The 22,055-nt window shown below is 38.5% G+C and overlaps 2 protein-coding genes across 2 annotated transcripts; both read left to right on the top strand.

Moving 5' to 3' along the window:
- The first annotated feature begins 5,864 nt into the window (after positions 1-5,864).
- Positions 5,865-11,526, top strand: pofut1 (protein O-fucosyltransferase 1). The gene is made up of 7 exons (XM_027144959.2): positions 5,865-6,073; positions 6,220-6,341; positions 7,431-7,613; positions 8,138-8,250; positions 8,360-8,552; positions 9,526-9,768; positions 10,776-11,526. Exons 1-7 carry the CDS (start codon positions 5,935-5,937, stop codon positions 10,968-10,970), a joined length of 1,188 nt encoding a protein of 395 aa, XP_027000760.1. The 5' UTR covers positions 5,865-5,934; the 3' UTR covers positions 10,971-11,526.
- A 1,481-nt stretch (positions 11,527-13,007) lies between these two features.
- Positions 13,008-21,063, top strand: LOC113641872 (kinesin-like protein KIF3B). Its single transcript, XM_027144957.2, has 9 exons — positions 13,008-13,211; positions 13,875-15,374; positions 15,543-15,644; positions 15,962-16,084; positions 16,608-16,726; positions 17,214-17,330; positions 17,722-17,827; positions 18,778-18,959; positions 20,835-21,063. Exons 2-9 carry the CDS (start codon positions 13,968-13,970, stop codon positions 20,938-20,940), a joined length of 2,262 nt encoding a protein of 753 aa, XP_027000758.1. The 5' UTR covers positions 13,008-13,211; positions 13,875-13,967; the 3' UTR covers positions 20,941-21,063.
- Positions 21,064-22,055: the final 992 nt, after the last annotated feature.

The following is a 22,055-nucleotide window of genomic DNA, read 5'->3' as shown; positions in this document are numbered from 1 at the left end:
GTCAATGCGGACCAAGTTCAAATAAATCACAAATGATGTGGAAAAAGGTGTCATGGTCTGATGAATTCTAAAGTTATAATAAATCCATCGATCCAAAACGAATGTTGGAAGCAAAAAAAAGGTCACCATACCCACAGTGCTGAACTGGGCCTTTTGTCAAGGTGCAGGGAATCATGAATAGTTCCTCTAGTACAAAGCCTTCAGGTGTCTGCTACTAAGCTAAAGATGAAAAGGAATTTCAAATTTCAGCATGACAATGACTCAAAGCATGCATCCAAATCAACAAAGGAATGGCTTAACCAAAAGAAGATCAATGGTTCTGAATGACCTAGCCAGATCCCAGACCTGAATCCAATTTAAAATCTGTGGAGTGACATGAATTGGGCTATGCACGGAAGATTCCCTTACAATTTGGTGCCTCTAGAATGTTTTTGCAAGAGTGAGAAGTATCGCGAAGTCAAGATGAGCAATAAAATAAAAGGGTGCTTCAACAGTGTATTTACATAGTTATTTACATAGTTATTTACATAGTTACAAACATTATTAAACAACACGTAAATGAAAAAACAACAACCCAGAGCTATAAACGCAAACCTTAAACATTCCTGTTAGTTCATTTGATTTGGTAATATGCAGGTAAAAAGTTCATGAAACCACTACTAATCAGACACGCTTGTCCAGAGATGATTTCACAATGCACTCTTAGGATAACAATAAGGACAATCCTGAGAAAGAAGCCAGTGTTCACTCAAAGACCAATTGCATAGTGAAAGCAGTGGGAACAAAAGTTACACATAGAACAATAAGCAATGAACTGCATTACAGTTATCCATGTTCCTATACCTTACACAAGACCTCTTATCTAAAAAAGAAATACAGAAAGTTACACTTTTAAAAGTAGATGTAAAAAGTCTACACGTACCTGTTAAAATGCCACGTTTTTGTGATCCAGCATACAGACTGAAGCACATGTGTTGCTCTCTCCACACATGGCTATGATATGGACATTGACATCTATACCTGCTATAACACAGTTCTTCACCATAATAACATATGTGTCATTGCCCTTAAGATAGTTATATATCCAAATAAAAATGATGGATGAATAAAGAGGTCCATCTACTACTGAAGGCACAATATTCTGCTTTCAAGATTAAAGAAAGCTCACATTGCATCCAGGCCAACCTCAGAGGATTCCAACCATGTATACAAGCTGTAGATAGCTGCAGTGGCAGATAACTTTGACACCTCTGACCCTCAATGCATGAAAAGACATCCAGGTTCTGACACACTACAAGCCAGCCTGTATCATTCTCTCAACCCGATCCTTCCTGTAGTAACACAAACAGTTTTATGCTTGCTTTGAAAAATGCAACAGCGTTTACCAAAGCTGAGCTTTCACTTGGTGACACCGGGCTCTCTTTCTACACCACAGATGTGTGGTCCACCATGAGCAAGGTGTACATACACAAGGTGTCCCCGATGGCATTCCTGGCAACATGTACAAAGCAGCTACCCGGTGTGTACGTAGATATATTCAACTTAATGTTTGCCCAAGGTGTATCAAAGTATACAACAACAGCCCTTAACATCTTCCATTCTGTTGCTCTAACCCCATCTTCACTTTAAGGGGCTGGATCCCTATCAGTATGCCTATCGCCTTAACAGTTACCGCATTAGCTAACACCATTACCTCATCTCTTCAGTCTGACCTGACTCATCTGGAACAGAACAGTCTGTTAGACTAGGCAAAAACAACTCCTCCACCACCAAAATAAAAATAAGCTGTGCGCTAAGTCTGCTTATCTGCTCCCTCTCAACCTCTGAGTTACGCTCAGCTCAAACACTGTAGTGAAGTTTGCAATAGTGTGATTTTCCTGACAAGGGAAAGTTTTCACTATATGGTAACATGGTTTGCCAATAAAAACCTCAGTCTTTGAAAAAAGAACTGATTGTGGACTAACAGACATCATTGAGGAGCCACAAACACTCCCCTTTCTTTATGTATGTGCCTTTGGTCTCTTTTAGCACCTTTCCTGGAAAAATACCTCCTTTCCCATAACTTTCTGAAGATTACTTAAGAAAGCTTACCTTGCTTTTCAGATCATAGTGAACTTATATTACTGTATCGGTGAAAGTATATTTACTAACTAAATCACAATATGGTACAACATCTGCACAGTGTATGACCACCAGACACTACATTTAGTGAAGACAAAACATGATTGGAACACACTTGCCAAAAAAGACCAGCTTTTCCCCTTCAGATGTATTAATTCTGAACTCAGTGTCTAAGCATTAACTGTCAGTTTTCACCTAATAACTAAACATCAGCATTACATGCCATACTATACTGTATTCTGCAGTGCTGCCATTATCTGAAATTAGTTGGCAATTATCTGTCATTAGTACAATTATTTAGATTAAACTCTTACTTGAATATTATAACTTACACATCTGCATTACTGCAATTAGTGTTTGTATCTACTGTATCATATTGCATGAATTATAATTTTTAACTCCATCTGCATCCATATGGTGCATTGTGAATGTTCCAATTCAGATTTAGCCACCTATTTGTTGTATTAATAACCTCCACTTTTCTGGGAAGCCTTTCACTAAATTTAGCAGCACTGCTGTGGGGATTGGCTTATTCAACCACAAGAGCATTAGTGAAGTCTTATATCAGGTGAAAAGGGCCTATGGTACAGTATGCATTCCAGTTCATCCTAACGGTGTTCAGTTTGATTGAGGTCAGGACTCTGTGAAGCCACACAGTTTTCCATTCCACCACTTAAACCGTGTCTGCATGGACCTTGCTTGGTGCACAGGGGCATTGTCATTCTGGAACAGCTTTGTGCTCCTTTGTTCCAGTGAAGGGAAATTGTAATGCTACAAAATACAAATTCATTCTATAAAACTGTGTGCTTTTTATGGTTTCCTGTTTTGGGAAGAACCACATATGGGTGTGAGGTTCAGGTCTGCGCAAACCTTTGGCCATATAGTGAATTTTAAATAATAAAAAACATCCAAAAATTGTACTACCCCCTCTTATTTTTTTCACAAAAGGGTAGAGTTATACAGTTAAAGGATAAGCATGGGAGAATTTCATTATTAGTATTATGATCATACATTATAGTATAGTGTGTTACAGTATAGAGTACAAATTGCAGTATAGTCTGCAAAAAAACCCGAAAAAAATTCAGAAGAAAAAAGACCAGACTGGTTTGACAGGAAGTCTACAGTAACTAGTACACATTGAATTTTTAGGCAGATGAGCTAGAACAGTAAAATACCACATCAAGTTCCAGTCTTGTCAGCCAGGATTAAGACTTTAAGGCTACAGTGGGCACAGGTTCACTGAAAGTGGACAGTTGACATAGTTAAGTGTTAACTGACAGTTGTCTAGACAACAGGGCAGCCCTGTGCACAGCAAAGGCCAATCAGACCCAGATCATTGAAGAAGCAAAGTGCAACTATGAACAAAGAATCCACAGTCAGTTCCAAAACTCCAAGGACACATAACATATGTAGCAAGGTATTCAGGTCATCACTAACTACAAAGCTCCATCACATGTCTGAAATAATGATGTCTTACTCTCAGACACAGCAATTTCTATTAATCTTTTGAAGTATAGAACAACATTCTAGTAGGGAAGACTACCCCAACTCTTACCAACCAAGTACAGTTGACAGTACATTGTGAAAGCTCTGTCCAATGGAAAGTTGAAAGCTGGTCCTGACAGTATGAGTATGTGCTTAGGCAATGTGCTCATCAACCTGCAGATATCTTAATAGATATGAACATCTCCTTGAGCCAAAGTGTGCTTCAAGATAACCACCATCATCCCTATGCCAAAGAATTCATCTGTGACCAGCCTCAATAACTACCAGCCTTTTGCAACACTTTTGCATTACTAGTTATGAAACATAAAGAGCGGTCTTCACACTTGGACCCATTTCATTATGCCTAGGGTCTCATTGGCTCAACAGATGATTCCATAACTGCTGCCATCTTCTTGTCTCTGACCTAGTTGAACAAATGACAATTATGTGAGAATGCTGTTCAAAGACTTCAGTTCAAAATTCAATGCAAATCATTCCACTCCATTTCATAGAAATCTGAGCCTGCTTCTGGACATTCTTACTAGAACATCCCAGTCCATCAGTACCTGCAACTTTACCTCAATCACACTGAACACCAGCACTCCCCAGTGCTGTGAGCTCAGCTCACAGCTGATTATACCACTGACTCACACCTGTAAAATACAATTTAAATTACAATATCAAGCTTGCTAGTGATTGACAGTTGTGAATTACATTGCCAAGAGTCAGTGTGGAGGAAGGAGGTGAATCAACATGCAGAATGGAGTAGACACCAATTTATTTATTCTAATGTCAACAGAACCAAAGATGATTTTTGTTTTTTTAATTTTTTTCTGGACCTGAATGGACATAATGGAGAGAATGTCAAGGGTGGATGTCTCCAAGGGAATAGAATCCAAATGCAGGGATAGGAGACAGACAGGTGTCTTATTAATAAATCAACAATACAAGAGACAGGAATATAGTAAGACAAAAAAATGAGCAACTAAAATACAAAACATAAACCGGAGACCACCAGGTAACAAATGACTCACAACAATGAGGACTCAGCAAAACACACAATACAACAGGTATAAATAGGGGAGGTAATTAGTGATACATAAGGATAAGGTGTGCAGAGGCAGGAATGGGCCAAGGTTCGGGCAGGGCAAACACACAAATCAAACAAAAGCACATTGCACAAGACAAAATAAAACCCTACCAGAACGCCCCCTGGTGTTCCGGAAGGGAATTGTCCAGAGCATCATGACAGTTGTCCTGTATAGTTACTTTGCTCTCTCCTGTGTATATATTGTCCTGTATATTAATGGTATTGTTTGCATTCGTTTCACACTGTCATGTATCTGAGCTTTTTGTAGTCCTGCCACTGTATTGTTCCTCGTTAAACAATGTTTTGTTCCAATGTGCCACTTGACTTGATTTGAAGAAAAAAAAATATATATCTTTTCTACATACAATATACGAACAACCTATTCATAAGCAACTTAATTGCCTTTGACAACCAATCAACAGTAATACTGTCTTATACACCATACACATACTTTGGCAGGGTCACAGATATTCCAGAGACAAAACTTGCAACATTAGTTACAAGGTAGAAGAATCTGCGGAGAAATGGTTGCCAGTGTATTGCAGGAGACAGAGCATGTACACACACACACACACACACACACACACACACACACACACACACACACACACACACACACACACACACACACTTTCACATCTATGGCAGTTTATTGTAGCTAGCTAATCTGCTAGTATGTTTTTGGACAGGAGAAGGATATCAGAGAACCATTGAGGACACCCCAAACAAACACATGGAGAGCATGCAAACTTTGCACAGACAATCACTTTAGCTCAGGATCAAAGAGAAAACAAAAATTACAGCGTGTTTGCATAACCCTTATTGTCTACATGGGTGGTGGCGGCAGTGCAGGACTACTGAATGGAAGGTTGTGAGTTCCAATCCCAGTAATACCAAACTGTTACCAGTGGGTCTTTGAGAAGGCTCTTAATACTGTTTGGATCAGATGAATTGTGAGTCTGGGTGAAGGACAAAACGTCATCCCAAATAAATAAATGTACATGTGCTTATTATCATAAGAGATGAACAGAAATATTTTGTCCCAATTCTAAAATATGTTATCAGAATAGGTTAATATAATAAAAGGCACACAGGCAGTCTATTTACAAACAGCAGTGCAGAGACGCCATTTGGGATTTAATTTACTGTCATTTCAGTGTCTGAGGCTCGCAGCATGGCAAGGGTTAATCCTGCTCTCTGTTCTTCGTGGTGCATTGTGGGAATCTAGTCGATTCACAATGGCGGCGAAACCAAGTCTGTTTAAACTTTTATATCTAAGTTGGATACACGTAACAGTTATTTCACTAAATACCTTCATTAACGCTACCGACTTGACTTGGGACGAAAATGGATACATTCTTTACTGTCCCTGCATGGGTAATTGTTCATTTTGCGACAGAAGGAATTATGCTAAACAAAAACAAACATCAGTGTCGGATTTGTGTCGATTTCTAACCGCACTTATCTTCTCTCAGAGCTGTTAAAAGGTGCTTTAACTCAAACAAAGTTTGTCTTTATCTCAGGTCGTTTTGGAAACCAGGCAGATCATCTTCTTGGCTCTTTGGCTTTTGCCAAAATGCTGAACCGGACTTTAGCGGTTCCGCCGTGGATCGTTTACCGACATCACGCGCCTCCGTATGCTAACGTGAGTTACAGTCTCTTGTGCCATTCACTCATGCTGTGTGCTCACATAGGGACGTCTCTGTATGTCATCAGCATTGAATAACTCGCATTAAATTAGACCAAACTATGATACTGTGGCAAAATCAGAAGAGAGTGACGTTTTATCAAACGTAGGTCCACTTTTCCTATATCATGCGTCTAGTACGACTTCCAACTCATTAAAGACTTTATTTATTTATTTTTATAAGCAGGGCCTTGTAACATTAACGTGGGCTTTGGATATACAGTGGGGCAAACGTAGATACACCTCAACTGTTAAGAGACAGCATTTAAAAAGGAAAATCTAGAAAATCACATTGAAATAAGTATTTGGTCACCTAGCAAGAATTCTGGCTCTCACAGACCTGTTAGTTTGTCTTTAAGAAGCCCTCCTAATCTCCACTCATTAGCTGTATTAATTACATCTGTTTGAACTCGTTCCCTGTACAAAAGACACCTATCCACACACTCAATCAATCAGACCCCAACCTCTCCTCAAACTCCTTAACTTTATGACCAAAGAACTGTCTAAGGACACTAGGGACAAAACCTAGACCTGCAGAATGCTGTAGACCTGCAGAAGGCTGGGATGGGGAACAGGACAATAGGCAAACAGCTTGGTGAGAAGGCAACAACTGTTGGCGCAATTATTAGAAAATGGAAGACATTCAAGATGACTGTCAATCTCCCTCGGACTGGGGCTCCATGCAAGATCTCGCCTCGTGGGGTATCAATGATCCTGAGAAAGGTGAGGGATCAGCCTAGAACTACACGGGAGGACCTGGTCAATGACCTGAAGAGAGCTGGGACCATAGTCCCATTAGCAAACCAACACTACACTGTCATGGATAAAGGATTTTTTCTGTAATACTAGTGGATTAAATGTATATCACAAGAATACTTATTTTATCACTCATCATCAAGGAATATAATTCATTGGCAGCTGGCTAGACTATGCACTATAAATTTGTGCGTTGTTAGTTTAACTTCCTGAATGAAATCAGTCTAGCCTCTATGGCAGTAAACACTGTTTTACTGTATATTCAGTTTGCTTTCTACTCCTCTGTAACAGGTGCATGTTCCGTACAGTGAATATTTCCAGCTAGAGCCTCTGAAGCAGTACCACCGTGTGGTGAGTCTGGAATATTTCATGGACCATCTGGCTCCTACACACTGGCCACCAGGCCAGAGAGTTGCTTATTGCTTCGAGTCGGCCATCCAGCGGAGTTCAGATAAGAAGAGCTGCCCTATGAAGGTGTGATGGGTTTTGGTGGGAAGATGTTTCAGAACATAACAGCTTTAGAATAACTGCTGTTGCTTTACAAGCCACATCTTAGGTAGTATTAAACACTGACTTCAAGCCACTAAAGAATACTCTAAGGATGCAGAAAATATTGTTGTTTATTCATTGGTCTCTATGCTCCTACCTGTAGCATGATAAAGAATAACAACATGGATTGTCAAATATAAAAATTATATTAACAAAAGTCAGTAATATGATGATGAATATGATAATAATTTAGCCATTTAATGCATCATTTTTGCCCTTTTTTTCCAGATAGGTGGGAAATATCCCTAATTTCTTTGTTTGGGAAAAGACTCACAGACAAATTTGTTAAGATGCAACTTTAAAATTTAAAGATACCTGTATGAAATGTTATTGAGGCATTTTATTTTGCGTTTTAATAGATGACTTAAGAGTTCCCTGCATCAGTAATAAAGCCCTGCCCTCTACTGGCCTTTTAGGTTAATTACTGATTTTCTTTTCTTTTTCCACAGGACGGAAATCCATTTGGTCCATTCTGGGACCACCTTGGTGTTGAATTTGATCATTCTGTCCCATTTGTTGGCCTGTATTTCAGCTCCTACTACATTCCACATTGGAGTAAAAGGTGAAATGTGTCATGATTTTGATTGCACTACTTCATCTAGAGTGACTGATCACCAAAATGTGTTATTTAGTGAGCCATCATAGAAGTGCAGGTAAATACATAATTTCAGATTTCCCCCGGCGGAGCACCCGGTGCTGGCTCTTCCTGGAGCTCCAGCCCAGTTTCCTGTGTTGGAGGAGCATGTGGGCCTGCAGCGCTATGTTGTGTGGGCTGATACGTTGGTGCAGGATGGAGAGAAGCACATCGACACACTGCTTCTCAGACCTTATGTAGGGATTCACCTCCGCATTGGATCAGACTGGGTAAGTGCTGTTGGGATGTGTCTAAAACTGCAGTACTGCTGCATTTGTGTCTTAAAGTGGTAAAGGGTTAAAAGAACAGAACAGAACGGGGGGCATAGAAGGATTCCAGGGAGAATTGAGGGCCTTGCTCAAGGGTCCAGCAGTGGCAGCTTGGCTCTGCTCGGTCTTGAACCCCGATTCTCCGATCAACAACCCAGAGCCTTAACCAGTTGAGCCACCACTTTTTAAAATTAAAAAGTAAAATTTATTTTATTTTAGTTAGTTTAGGGGGTTGGAGATGTCACGCTTGCCTGTCTTCAAAACCTGGTCATGAAAATGAAGAGGACTCAATTATAATTAAACATTTTATTTGAAAGTAACCTTCAACCCAGCGTCTTTTTTCTTAAGGTTAGTTCAAACTGTTCCAAAATATTTTTGTTTGCCTGCCGAAATAAAATTTCGTTTTCTTGGTAGCAGTTCATTGATTTCATAAATGCAACGCACTACAGTTTTTTCAATACTTTCCATAAAGGTAAAAAACGATAAATGCAGTGTTCTCTTCATTTTAGATGTCAAAAGGGTTTTGTGGCTCCATGTGTTTTTTTTTCTGTGGGAAACGGGTCCAAATGGCTCTTTGTGTGTTTAAGGTTACAGACGCCTGCCCTAAGGTTTGCATTCATTTGTTTGTGGGTTTATTTGAGTCATGTATGTTGCAAGTTGTACTTTGTTCACAAATAAGATCTGTATCATGTCTGCCATAAATAAATGCATTCACTGCATTAAAAAAAACTAATCCAGTATTTCAGAAAATACAGTACAGTTTCAAACTGGTACAACACTGACTTCTACATTTCTAAATACCACTAAGAACTAGTTATGGCTATAAACTCAAATGAATACTAACAGCCATGTTAAACTAGACTTTAATTCTATAGGCCTCTAGTTTTTACTACTAGCAGATTCTGTGTCTAATTCATTTCCTCATCTCCTCTAGCAAAATGCCTGCAAGTTGCTGGAGTCAGGTGAAGCCGGTCCCCACTTTATGGCCTCGCCGCAGTGTGTTGGTTATGACAGGCAGACAGCAGTACAGCTCACCATGGCCATGTGTCTGCCTGATCTGAAAGAAATCCTGCGAGCTGTCGAGCTCTGGGTGAAAAAGACCAAAGCTCGGTCTGTCTACATTGCCACTGACTCGGAGTCTCACAGCTCTGATATCGAGAAACTCTTCAAAGGAAAGGTGACTTGTATTTGATGCCTTTATTTAAGCACACTTTAAACATTCTCCTGTCTACTTTTTAAACTATTGTTATCTATTGTTTAGCTATTGTTGGGTGTTTTGATATGAGAATTTCATATAATTATTTCATATACAGTAATAATAAGAATTAAACGTGACCGTGTCTTTCTACAAGAAATTACAAGAAAAAATCTCAGCAGTGGGTTGGTGTTATACGTTACCAGCTCTCTAACTGGATTATTTTCCAATAACAGCATGTCTTTAAAGTATATATTTCTTCTTACTCCTTAGCAACTTGTCAAAGCTAACAATTTCTTATTCTTTAATATTTTATTCAGCTATAGTTATTTAATTTAACAGAACAACCATGAAAAAAGTTTTTTTCAAGTTTTTATATGTTGCTCTTACAACATATATCTCATGTTGTAAGAGCTATAAACAGTCATTCCCTCACCAACCTCACTTTCTTTTCTTCTTTTGCTTGAAACTACAGCAATTGCAGCATATGTTTCTGCGCAACACAATCCTCTGTCCTGAAAAGTTTTGACAAAGAACGCTTTTATAGTTTTTACATTGGAATATAAATATCTCTAGTTGATACCTTCAGCATATAAACAATTGCACATATTTGTTTGTTTATATACATATATGTGCTGTATATGCATGTATGTCCATATATACTATAAGAGCAAAAGTGTAATATAAAAACGAACACATAAACATAAATCTAATTTGCAATGACTACCAACTCATACTACCAAGTCATGATCATTCTGAACAACCTCTGACCAATCAGAATCAAGTATTCACTGATGTTTTACAAAAGTCATTAATTAGGTTCTTAGTAATGTAGGTCATTTGGCTTTCTAGTCCTTTTGATTGAAGACATTTTATTGATCTTTGTAGACTGAGAATGGTATCAAATGGTTTATAAACATTAATGTGTTTTAACCTCATTCTTTACTTTATCCTGTCCACAACGTCATTTTTGCTTTCTTTTTATGCAGGTGAAGGTGGTCAGTGTTCATCCAGATGTAGCTCAACTTGACCTGTACATCTTGGGCAAAGCTGACCATTTTATAGGCAACTGTGTCTCATCGTTCTCAGCCTTCGTTAAGCGGGAAAGAGATATCCATGGCAGGCCCTCTTCCTTCTTTGGCATGGACTACCCCATCAAAAAAGAAAAAAAAGATGAACTTTAGAAGCACTGAAGTGTTTAGAACTGTGAAAGTTTCTATTCTTTAGTAATCTCAGGTGAATAATTTACAGAAGAGTTTGGGGGATTTTTGGTGTAGTTTAGAAGGCACAAAAACAGATAGAACATTCCATGCTTGAATATACCTGTATTGAAAAACAGTATATGTATATAGTATTCATGGGATACTGCATTTCATGCTAATGTAATCCTGTTAATGTAGCTGTTTAGATGCTGAAACAATGCATGTACATTGTGTCCACATAAACAGTAACATACAATAGGATAAAGAACACTATGAACTAGAAGATAGCTGACATTTGGTGTGTAATAGTTTCATCTTATTGGAAAGTGACCCCCCCCACTGGGGCAGTAAATGATCCTCTGGATGCTAATTATAGTGGGAGTGAGGAGTCTAAATTAGTCAGATGGTTTGTACTTAATAACAAGCCTGCACCCTACAAGAAAGGGATACAAGGGTTTGGTACTTTAAAAGTGATTATATACATACTAGTTTTTATTTTTATAAAGCTGTTCGGGAAATAAACTACTTTTTATTTGAACCTGCATTAGATTTTCTTATAGAGAAAAAAAATGTGGTGGTCTTTTATCTTGTAGTGATCCACTGGCTATCAGAAGGTTTATTGCATACTAAGGTACAATCAGGGTGGTGTATTTGTGCTTGTTCTTATAATCCTTCTGGGTTTCCTTTGGATTTTCCAGGTAACCACCACCTTCCAAAATATGCTTGTAACTGGACTGGCTATGCCCTGCAACAGACAAGTGTCTCATTCAGTCTGTATTCCTGGTATATCTCTGTATCCACTGTGATCCTGACCAGCATAAAACACTTACCTAAGCTTGATTAAAACCCTGTGTTAGCGGCATTAACATGAAAAAATCTTAGCATAGTTAAAACTCATGATGAGTAATGAGGCTATAAAGTCACTTAGTTTTGCCTGTTGTTACAGCATTCAGTAACACTGTATTTGATATTTGAGGTCACATTTAAAACATTTTCTATGATTGATATATCTATATATTGATATATCAATCCATCCATCAGATACAGTAACATTCCTATCAGCAGGTGTGTGATCAGCAGACGTGGGTAGAGTAGCCAAAAAGTAATAGTACTGTTAAAAGTAAAAGTACTGTTATTGCAGAATTATATGACTCAAGTAAAAGTAAAAAGTAGACATCCAAATAATTGAATAACTTGAATAAGAGTAAAAAAGTACTTGGTGAAAAAACTACTCAAGTACTGAGTAACTGTTGAGTAATGTCATTTATTTTTTAATACAAGACAACAATCAGGCACACAAAAATACAAAATAATCTTTAGGCAAATTATGGCTCATCCCATCAATAAAATAAATTCAAATGAATTAATTACAAAATAGCTTAAATTAAAATAATTCAGGTAAATTCAAGTACTTAATAAATAAAATAATAAAAAATAAATACGCACAAGTAACACAAATTTCCAAACCTTTATATTTTTTACCAGGCAGAACTAGAACGAACATGACGAGACTGCACAACTACGTTTGATTGGTGAAACACAGTCACGTGGTAGAGCCTTAGCGGAAGTTTCTCTCTTTGTCAAAATAAAACCATTAAAATTGATGCATAGAATACCAAAGAGGTAATAAGAGAAGTAACGAGCTCATTGTAGCCTAATGTAGCGGAGTAAATGTACAGATTCTTCTTCACAAATCTACTCAAGTAAAAGTAAAAAGTATAGTGATTTAAGACTACTCCTAGAAGTATATTTTTTTCAAAAACATACTCAAGTAAATGTAACGGAGTAAATGTAACTCATTACTACCCACCTCTGGTGATCAGGTACCAGTGAAACACACGGGGTGTAAAATATGAACCTTTTTTTTATTTAGGTAAGAAATCCTATGGTGTTAAATGGTATTTCACTACTTTTTGTAGACTAAACAAATTAAAAATGTTATGGTAAAAGTACAAACTTCGGTTCAATTGGGGCAAAAAAAGCTTAAAGTTTACAAATGTTACATCTTCAGTAAGCAAGTCAGCTCTGAACGTTCACCCAATAGAGCCGATTCAAAGAGCCGACTCTCTATGGAATGATACAAAACTAATCCAAACACACGGTATCCACTAGACACAAGCACACATACATTCACACCTACACCTCATTCACTTTCAATCACAGAGTAGCGGTCGTGCAGGAATATGCAGAAATGTCTGACGGAGGTGTCGCCTAGGTGTGCAGGTAAAGTTCTTTATTATTAACGTGTTGTTTTACACGAAACTGTGACAGCAATATGGAGCTAGCTTGCTAAGCTAGTGAATGTTTGCCGTTGCTAGGCAGCTACAGAATGAGGTTGCCAGGATCTGTGTGCTGATTCAACTAGCATTAGCTAGCTAGCTTGTTAGTTACCTACATTTGCAAAAGTGTAATTCTACTAAAAATTAAATGGGTGTGATGCAATCTAGACAGCAACATGCTTTATACTTAAAATATTACATTTGCATTCATACTGGTTATTATGACCGAATCAGAGTTAGAATCTGGTTTATTGCCATATTTCGTTATATTGCCATCATTCATATGAAATCAACTAAAATGGTCTCTAAAAGGTCTACAGGCACATTAGCTTAATTGTTAGGATTTGTAGGATTTCAGTCAAGGCTGGGTTCGTAATGTAATCAGTGTTGATGCCAATTTGGTGAATTTAGTCAGATTTGCCTTTTTTAGTCACCTCAACAGGTGACTTGAAACAGTTTAGCTATTTTTATTAATTCATTTTTAATTTGGTGTTTAAAAAAAAAATGCTACATTTCTTCAGTTGTTTAAGTCAAATCTATATTTATTTAAGCCACTACACAAAGTTTGGTAACACTAGTCTTCACTATAAGGTTGTTCTCATTGCAGGTTATGATACTGAAAGTGCCATCACTGTGAAGTAATACTGCAAGCAAATACATCAATGCCAGCAACACCAGGAAGGTAAAAGTAGGCGCAATTATGTCTAGAAGCAAGAGCTCGGAGTCTGTGAAGGTTGTTGTGCGGTGTCGCCCGATGAATGAAAAAGAGCGTGCTGCAAACTTTGAGAGCGTGGTGTCTGTAGATGTAAATCTAGGTCAGATTGTAGTGCGTAATCCAAGAAGCCGGTCCACTCATGAACACCCCAAAGTTTTTACTTTTGACTCGGTCTATGACTGGAATTCAAAGCAGGTTGACCTCTATGATGAGACTTTCAGACCACTGGTGGAGTCAGTGTTGTTGGGATTCAATGGCACCATCTTTGCTTATGGACAAACAGGTACAGGAAAAACATATACAATGGAAGGAGTACGCAGTGACCCAGAAAAAAGAGGAGTCATTCCCAACTCCTTTGAGCACATTTTTACACATATCTCCCGATCACAGAACCAGCAATATCTGGTCAGGGCATCATACCTGGAGATTTACCAAGAGGAGGTCAGGGACCTGCTAGCCAAGGACCAGTCTCGTCGCCTGGAGCTGAAAGAGAGACCTGACACAGGTGTTTATGTCAAAGACCTTTCTTCATTTGACACTGGATGTGTCGAGGCGATTGAGCATGTTATGGATGTAGGTAACCAAAATCGTTCAGTTGGCTCAACCAACATGAATGAGCATAGTTCCCGTTCTCATGCCATACTTATCATCACTATTGAGTGTATTGAGTTGGGTCTAGATGGGGAGAACCACATCCGTGTTGGAAAACTCAATTTAGTTGACCTGGCAGGAAGTGAAAGGCAGGCAAAAACAGGTTCTCAAGGAGAAAGACTAAAGGAGGCCACCAAAATCAACCTCTCCCTGTCTGCTTTGGGTAATGTCATTTCTGCATTAGTGGATGGCAAAAGCTCCCACATTCCGTACAGAGATTCCAAGCTCACGCGTCTGCTACAGGACTCGCTGGGAGGCAATGCCCGCACTGTCATGGTGGCTAACATTGGACCAGCCTCATACAATGTAGAGGAGACTTTAACTACACTACGCTACTCAAACCGTGCCAAAAACATCAAAAACAAACCCTGCATCAACGAAGACCCCAAGGACGCCCTTCTAAGGGAGTATCAGGAGGAAAAAGCTCGTCTGAAGCAGCAGTTGGAGAAACGAGCAGGGAGAAAGAAGAAGAAAAGGCAGAAGAGGAGACTTGGGGAGGGAGGAGAGGAACTGGATGATGATGATAATGAGGAGGAGGAGGAAGGGGCGGGTGGGGATAAGACCATAGATGATTATTGGCGGGAGCAGCAGGAGAACCTAGAAAAGGAGAAGAAAGCCATTATGGAGGACCATAGTCTGGTGGCAGAGGAGAAACAGCGACTGCTGTTGGAGAAGGAGAAGAAGATGAATGATCTCCATCGGGAAAAGGAGGCATCTGAGATGCTTGCAGCCAAAGTCAAGGTAACTTCAAAGGGCTAATTGTGGCCCTAATATTACAAAATTCTTAAAATAAGAGTTTTCTATAGGCGTTTCTGCATTTACTTTGGCAGAAGCATCAGTCACTAAAGAACCTGTAGTTTTAGAGTTGTAACATTTTTCTCTCATGGCCTTTTTTACTCTTACCCTAAGGCTATGGAAAGCAAGCTGTTGGTTGGAGGGAAAAACATTGTTGACCACACTAATGAGCAGCAGAGAATTCTGGACCAGAAAAGGCAGGAAATTGCAGAACAGGTAAAAATCTACCATATGTTTGTAATAAACCTTCCTTTGTGTGTATATATATAATGTGTGTGTGTGTATAATGTGAGTAATATGTGAGTAATATTTATTTGTATATTGTAATTGGTAACTTCTTGGCTTCTTCTCTTTTGGCTACACTTGAAGCAAATGTCTATGTTAAATGGTGTTATTTTTGTTTTACAAGAAAAGCTATGATCTATCAGTAGAAGTTGTACATACACCATGATTCTGGAAAAAAAACATTTAGTACATATTGGTTGATGGCATTGTATACCTACTTTGTTTGGATTTCTTGTATATTTGAATAGAAAAGGTGTGAACGGGAGATGCAACAAGAGGTGGAGTGTCGCGATGAAGAGACTCTTGAGCTGAAGGAGACATACAGCTCGCTGCAACAGGAAGTTGATATAAAGACCAAGAAACTAAAAAAGGTACAAGATGTGATTTAAAAAAATGTTTGAATTGGAAGTATCTCTAATTTATATCCAGCCTAATGAAGGTGCTAAAGGTTAACACTGCATACTCTGTTAAAGTTCCACTCTGCACACAGATGACCAGATTGCTTTGGATAGTGTGAGTTTCCACACAGCAGTGACTTTGACACTATAGGGCTTCTCATGTTGGTAAAAGTGCTCATGTACTGAGCTTTTTAAAAAAAAAAAGTTATTTTTTTAATTTACACTGCTCTCTTGTTGTTACAATTAGTAGATGTAATGATCCTGATACACTTATCCCAGTGCCACACACAACTGTGCTGCTACCATATCAGAGGCACAGCTATTAAGATTCTAATTCTAATATAAACATCTTTCATTTTATTTAAATGGAAGTTGTATACAGAAATATTCCTGCTTCCACTTTTATGTTCATCCATGACTAAACCTGAAAAATGTATTTTTTTCTGTAAGCACACATTTAGTTCTTGAATTGATCCGCATTCTTTATCTTGCTCAGCTCTTCGCAAAGCTACAAGCCGTGAAGGCAGAGATCCATGATGTCCAGGAGGTACATATTAAAGAGAGGCAAGAGTTGGAGCAGACACAGAACGAATTAACCAGAGAACTCAAACTGAAGTATGAAGGCATTTACATCCTTCTGTCTCTTCCTTACAGCATAACAGGAGTCACACAATCCCTTCTGCAATTAATTTTTACCTACAGGAGTAAAAAATTTTTTGCAAGACAGCAGAAAACAAGAAAACAGAGCTGCTCATTCTGTTCTAAAATTGTGAAATATAGAATGTATTGCTGATCAGTTATGCTCTTATCATGGGGCATCTTGTCCACTTGCATGCATTAGGAGTGGAAGCACCTACGAATCTTACATTCTTCCCTATTATGGTGGTGTTGAATGTGTGTGCATGTCTTGGTATAAACTAGAGGTGGATATTTCATAGAAAACATTGTGAAGGTGGTTCTATGGAATTAATATATCTTTGTGGTGAAGCAGACTGTCTGAAAGTAGGAGCCTGAAATAACTAAATTTCAGTTCATTAACACTAAGAACTGCTTGTTCCCGAAGGCACATATTGATCTTTGACCTCTGGTTTGTTCTTACCAGGCATTTGATCATTGAGAATTTCATTCCGTTGGAGGAGAAGAATAAGATTATTTCGAGGGCGACCTTTGATGAGGAGGATGACATCTGGAAAATGAAACCCATTATCAGTGTTCAAGAGTATGTAAATGCATGTTTGTGAACAGTAGCTGTGTTAGGACAGGTCTTTATTTGATTAAATTTTACTGTGCATTTTGGTTGTTTTCATGAGAACTCATTCTCAATTTAAGATATATATTTGCATGTTTTCAAGAATAGGGTTTAAGAATAACAAATCTATATGTAATAAAATTACAAATATTATCAATAGTTATAGCATTAATAGCATATCAAATGGCAGTAATAGCCATTGTAGCAGACGTTTTATTGTAACAACAAGAATGATTAGAATTCTAATTTTCACTGTCTCTCTCTCTCTCTCTCTCTCTCTCTCTCTCTCTCTCTCTCTCTCTCTCTCTCTCTCTCTCTCTATCTCTCCCCCCATCTATCTGTCTGTCCATCCATTGATTAGTGACCAGCAGATGATGAGAAGACCAGTGTCTGTAGTCGGGTACAGGAGGCCGCTCAGTCAACATGCATGCATGGCCATGATGATGCGCCCTGAACCCAGATATAGGGTGCGTCTATACCAGTATACTCCATACATAGTGCTGGCAATAGGAATGTCGCAATTGGATAACATAGCAAATGAATCATTTTAAAAGGCAACAGTATAAATGATTGAGACAACAATCATGTAATGAATTAAAAGTTGAATATTATAATTTATAATAGATTATTTATGGACAAATGCTGTGAATAGGCTAGCAAGGTAATTTGACTATAAACTTTGCACAAAATGGTCTACACAGTATCATTCACAAATTAATTGTTCGGGTCTGAGCGCCTTTTACAAGGGCCCAATTAAGATGGCTAGATGACCCGGTAAGAGCATCTCCCAGTATGCAGTTGTTAGTACCCACCAAAAGTGGTCAAACACAAAGCAACTGCGTCATGGGCACCAAAAGGTCAGTGTTGACATTGAGGTGCTAAAGCTAGCCTCTCTATCCCGATCCCACCAAAGTGTTACTTTAGCACAAATTGATAAATGTTAATGCTTTTAAAGATGCGAACAATGTGCATCCCAGCTTCTGGTGTATGGGTCCATAGATAAGTATCCATAGACGGGTCAGATTGTGCATTCTACCCCCTGTTTTTTGTCAATCTGAGCTGTACCATTGGTCAGAGCTGTTTTGGGACCTACACAATATTAATGTGGTTTTAATACTATAGCTGATCAGTGCATGTAGCTTCATTGTATCATTATATCATTGTAACCACCAGATAAAACTATTAGATTTTGCAATTGATCCAAACAAGGTCAAGCACACAGCAAGGTCAGATGTGTGAAAATGTCAATAATTTAAATTTTCAATAATTTACTTACTAGTAGTAACATTGAGAGAGACTTTTGAGATGAAAGAGACATTGGCATCTAATTGTTAGATTTTTTTCAATAAGCAATAAATAAGAAACCTCCTTTTTTTATTCAGAACCTTTCTAATTACTCCCCTACCCTATTTCTTAGGCTGAGAATATCCTGATGCTGGAACTTGACTTGCCCACACGCACCACTAAAGAGTACGAGGAACCCATGATTGCACCAAAGGTGGCAGCTGCATTAGAAGATGCATTGAGGGAAGAGGGTGACATTCAAGTAGATGCTTCGGCCTTGGGCCAAGCTGGATTCATCAAGAAACCAAAAACAAGGTGAGAACAAATTCATAGTGGATTCTTTCATTTTTAATTTTTTCCTTTGTCTACAATACCCCTGTTTCTGAACTGTGACTTTATGTAGTCCTGTCTGACACAATGAGTGTATCTGACTGACGTGACGATGACTCTGATTCCCATTGTGCTCAGTTCAAGCAAGTTATAAGAAACATCAACTGTGTTCCTCTAAAGGGGGTCAATAGGCATTTTGTGTCACTTTTCAATGCTTGATTAGACTAATGATTAGACTAAGAAAATGCTGAGGCTTGCAAAGAATGGAATATTAAAGTTTTTAATGCCAGATCCAGAAATTAACGCAAGAGCTCCAGCAAACCATTCATCATAAGAAACAGAGTATCTCTCTTTTTCTCTCTCTCTCCAGTTGTAATCAGAAATATTCACCTCAAAAGACAATATTGTGATGTTGATGACCGATAATGACAATAAATTGCAAGTTCATTAAATAACAAAATATTTATTGACTCCTTTATTTTAACACCAGTTAACTTTAAAGTTCAAATGAAAAATTTAACTCTTAAGTCAACACGTGCAGTATTATTCAACCCCCAGCTTCAGTACTTAGTGGAGCATCCTTTAGTTTTTATTGCTTCTAACAAACGTTTGTTAATTAGTAGTTTGCTTTCTAACAAAAGTGCTGACAAGCTTCTTACACCTCTCGATTCTAATCTTTGCATATTCTTCATGTGCAAAAGCCTCTAGCTCAATGATGTTTGATGGCTTCCATTCTGCAACTGCCTTCTGTGTGCCTGGGATCATGGCCTGGTGTTTCTGGGAATCCATGATGCCAGGTACATGGTCAAGATTGCCAGTTTCTGCTGCAGAAAAAACACCACACATCATCAGACATTCTGCTAGTCCATGTGTACGAACAGTTCCAGCTTGAGTTTATCAGTCCATAGAATTGTCTCCCAAAACTCTGCTGTCTTAACCAAATCCTCCTTGGCATATTTTAGTCAAATTTTGATGTTCCTTGTGGTCAAGAGTGGAGTGCGTATTGGAGTCCTGCCATTACGTCACTGGCACAGAAGCACTTGTACTAACCTTCATCAGATCATCCTGTAGGTGTCTTGCAGTCACACAGGGTTTTTTCCTTAGTTGTCATTGTCCTGGCTTAGTTGGCAAAGGCCCCATGGAATTTGGGGCTTTCTGCCACAGCCAGGCAGGTTTGCAGCTCTTCCATGATTTGTAATCTTCTTATAATGCTCCCAATGGTCTATCTTAGATTATTATTATTATTATTATTATATTTTTCTTAATATATATAAGGCCCTTCAGGTGTGATGAAATAATCTCTTCCCTCAACATTTGTGTAAGCCCCTTTTGTCTTTCTCATGATTGAAACTCATCTTGAATACCTTCATTGGTGGGGTTTATATATACATCACAGCTGAAACAAATGATTGATCATTACTAAGTTCCCAAAGGCTTAATTATGTTCCACACATAACTCCACTTTAGGCCATAAAACGCTCAGTAAGCTTTACATTATGCATTTTCTGTCTTTATTTTATATTTGAATATTTCTGATTGCAACTGGACATATGTAGATAAATGCAAGTAAAGATAAAGAGAGATACATAATGTATACTTTCATATTAACACACAACAGTGTTTAGAGCTCATTCAGAAGGGCACAATAAAGAAAAACAATCTTGTGAGTGTCAGTTCTGCAGAAAGAAAAGCTTGTTTAATCTATTAAGACAGGTCATATGTATGTATGTACGTACGTACGCACTGTACGTACATACATACGAGTATGTGTGTGTATTTATATTACTTTTTTGAACTTCACATAGCACATTACAAACTTATCTCTTTTTTGTTCTCCTGCCCTAATTCCTTCTTTCCCAGCTGTCCCAAAACAGGAAAGAAAGTGAACACTCCCATGTCAGCTCACAGCCTCTCCAGCTCAGGACCCCCACTCTACCCCCAGTCTCGTGGCCTTGTGCCCAAGTAAACCCTCTAAATACTCATTCCTTCTCCAGATCCTTCTAGATAGACTAGAATGTGTTTTTTGCCCATGGTCTAAAATTATACGCTGAAGGTTGTTGTTAATAAAATCTCCAGATTATAAAATGTATCATTAAATGTATACATTATTGGGTAAGCAGACCAAGATTTCCTATCCTCACTGTTCATGTTTATTTTTGTTTTTGTTTTACTACTTTAGTACTTTAAGTTCTGCTCCTGACTGGTTTTAAACATGTGCATTCACAAATGGGATTATATAATAATATAAAAAATCCCATGCGCTTTCCTGAAAAGGATAAACAAGCAGACTTTTGTATTCAGAGGCATGTTGCTGTCTTATTTAGAACATAAAAATGCATCCATACTTATGTACTTATAGAGCAGTGACAGTAATTTGGACCTTGGTTGGCAAGAATTTAATTTCATGTACATATGTTAGGTTCTATCTAGTTAGGTATGTAATTTAAAAAAAAATTATTGTAGATTTAAGAAATTGAAAGGTTTACTTGAGGATTACACTGGGTGGGTGGAAGCATTCCATCCGTTTGCCTCCAAATATGCACCATAGTACATATCTGCTGAGTGAGAGAGCACACTAGATTCCATCTCCAGTTTCCAGCATCACCTGCATCATTCCTTCCTTTCCTGTTAGAACTATGAATCATAGATGAGCGGTGGGGTCAGGGAGTAGGTCTGGATTGGACTGACATTAGAGTTGTAATGCTGTTCTATTTTAGTCAGCCAAGTTAGTTCCAAGGACTGGAATCGGTGGGTCGATCATAGCCGTAGTTGCAAATAAGTTGCTTCTCTTTCAGGATGCAAGGCAGAAGCATAGGCTTTGTAGACCTAGGCCTCTCTAACTCGTAGCTGCTATAAAGGTGAACTGCCCTGTCATGCTCTAAACCCAGTCATGCATATTGACTTACTTCAGGGGTGTAACTACCGCCCTTACTCTGTGGGGCTGATCTGAAGGAAGCAGGTGGGTCATACTCGGGAGGATTACAAGCACCAAAGGAATCGCGACGATCAGCGGGCTCAGGTAGGTGGTGAGGCTCTCGCGGAGCAGGCAGCTCCGCTTGTAAGTGGTTCACTTGTAGCTCA

Source organism: Tachysurus fulvidraco, chromosome 23 (assembly GCF_022655615.1).
Source record: "Tachysurus fulvidraco isolate hzauxx_2018 chromosome 23, HZAU_PFXX_2.0, whole genome shotgun sequence".
In the NCBI taxonomy this organism is placed as follows: Eukaryota; Metazoa; Chordata; class Actinopteri; order Siluriformes; family Bagridae; genus Tachysurus; species Tachysurus fulvidraco.
This window is presented reverse-complemented; position numbering and strand designations above follow the sequence as displayed.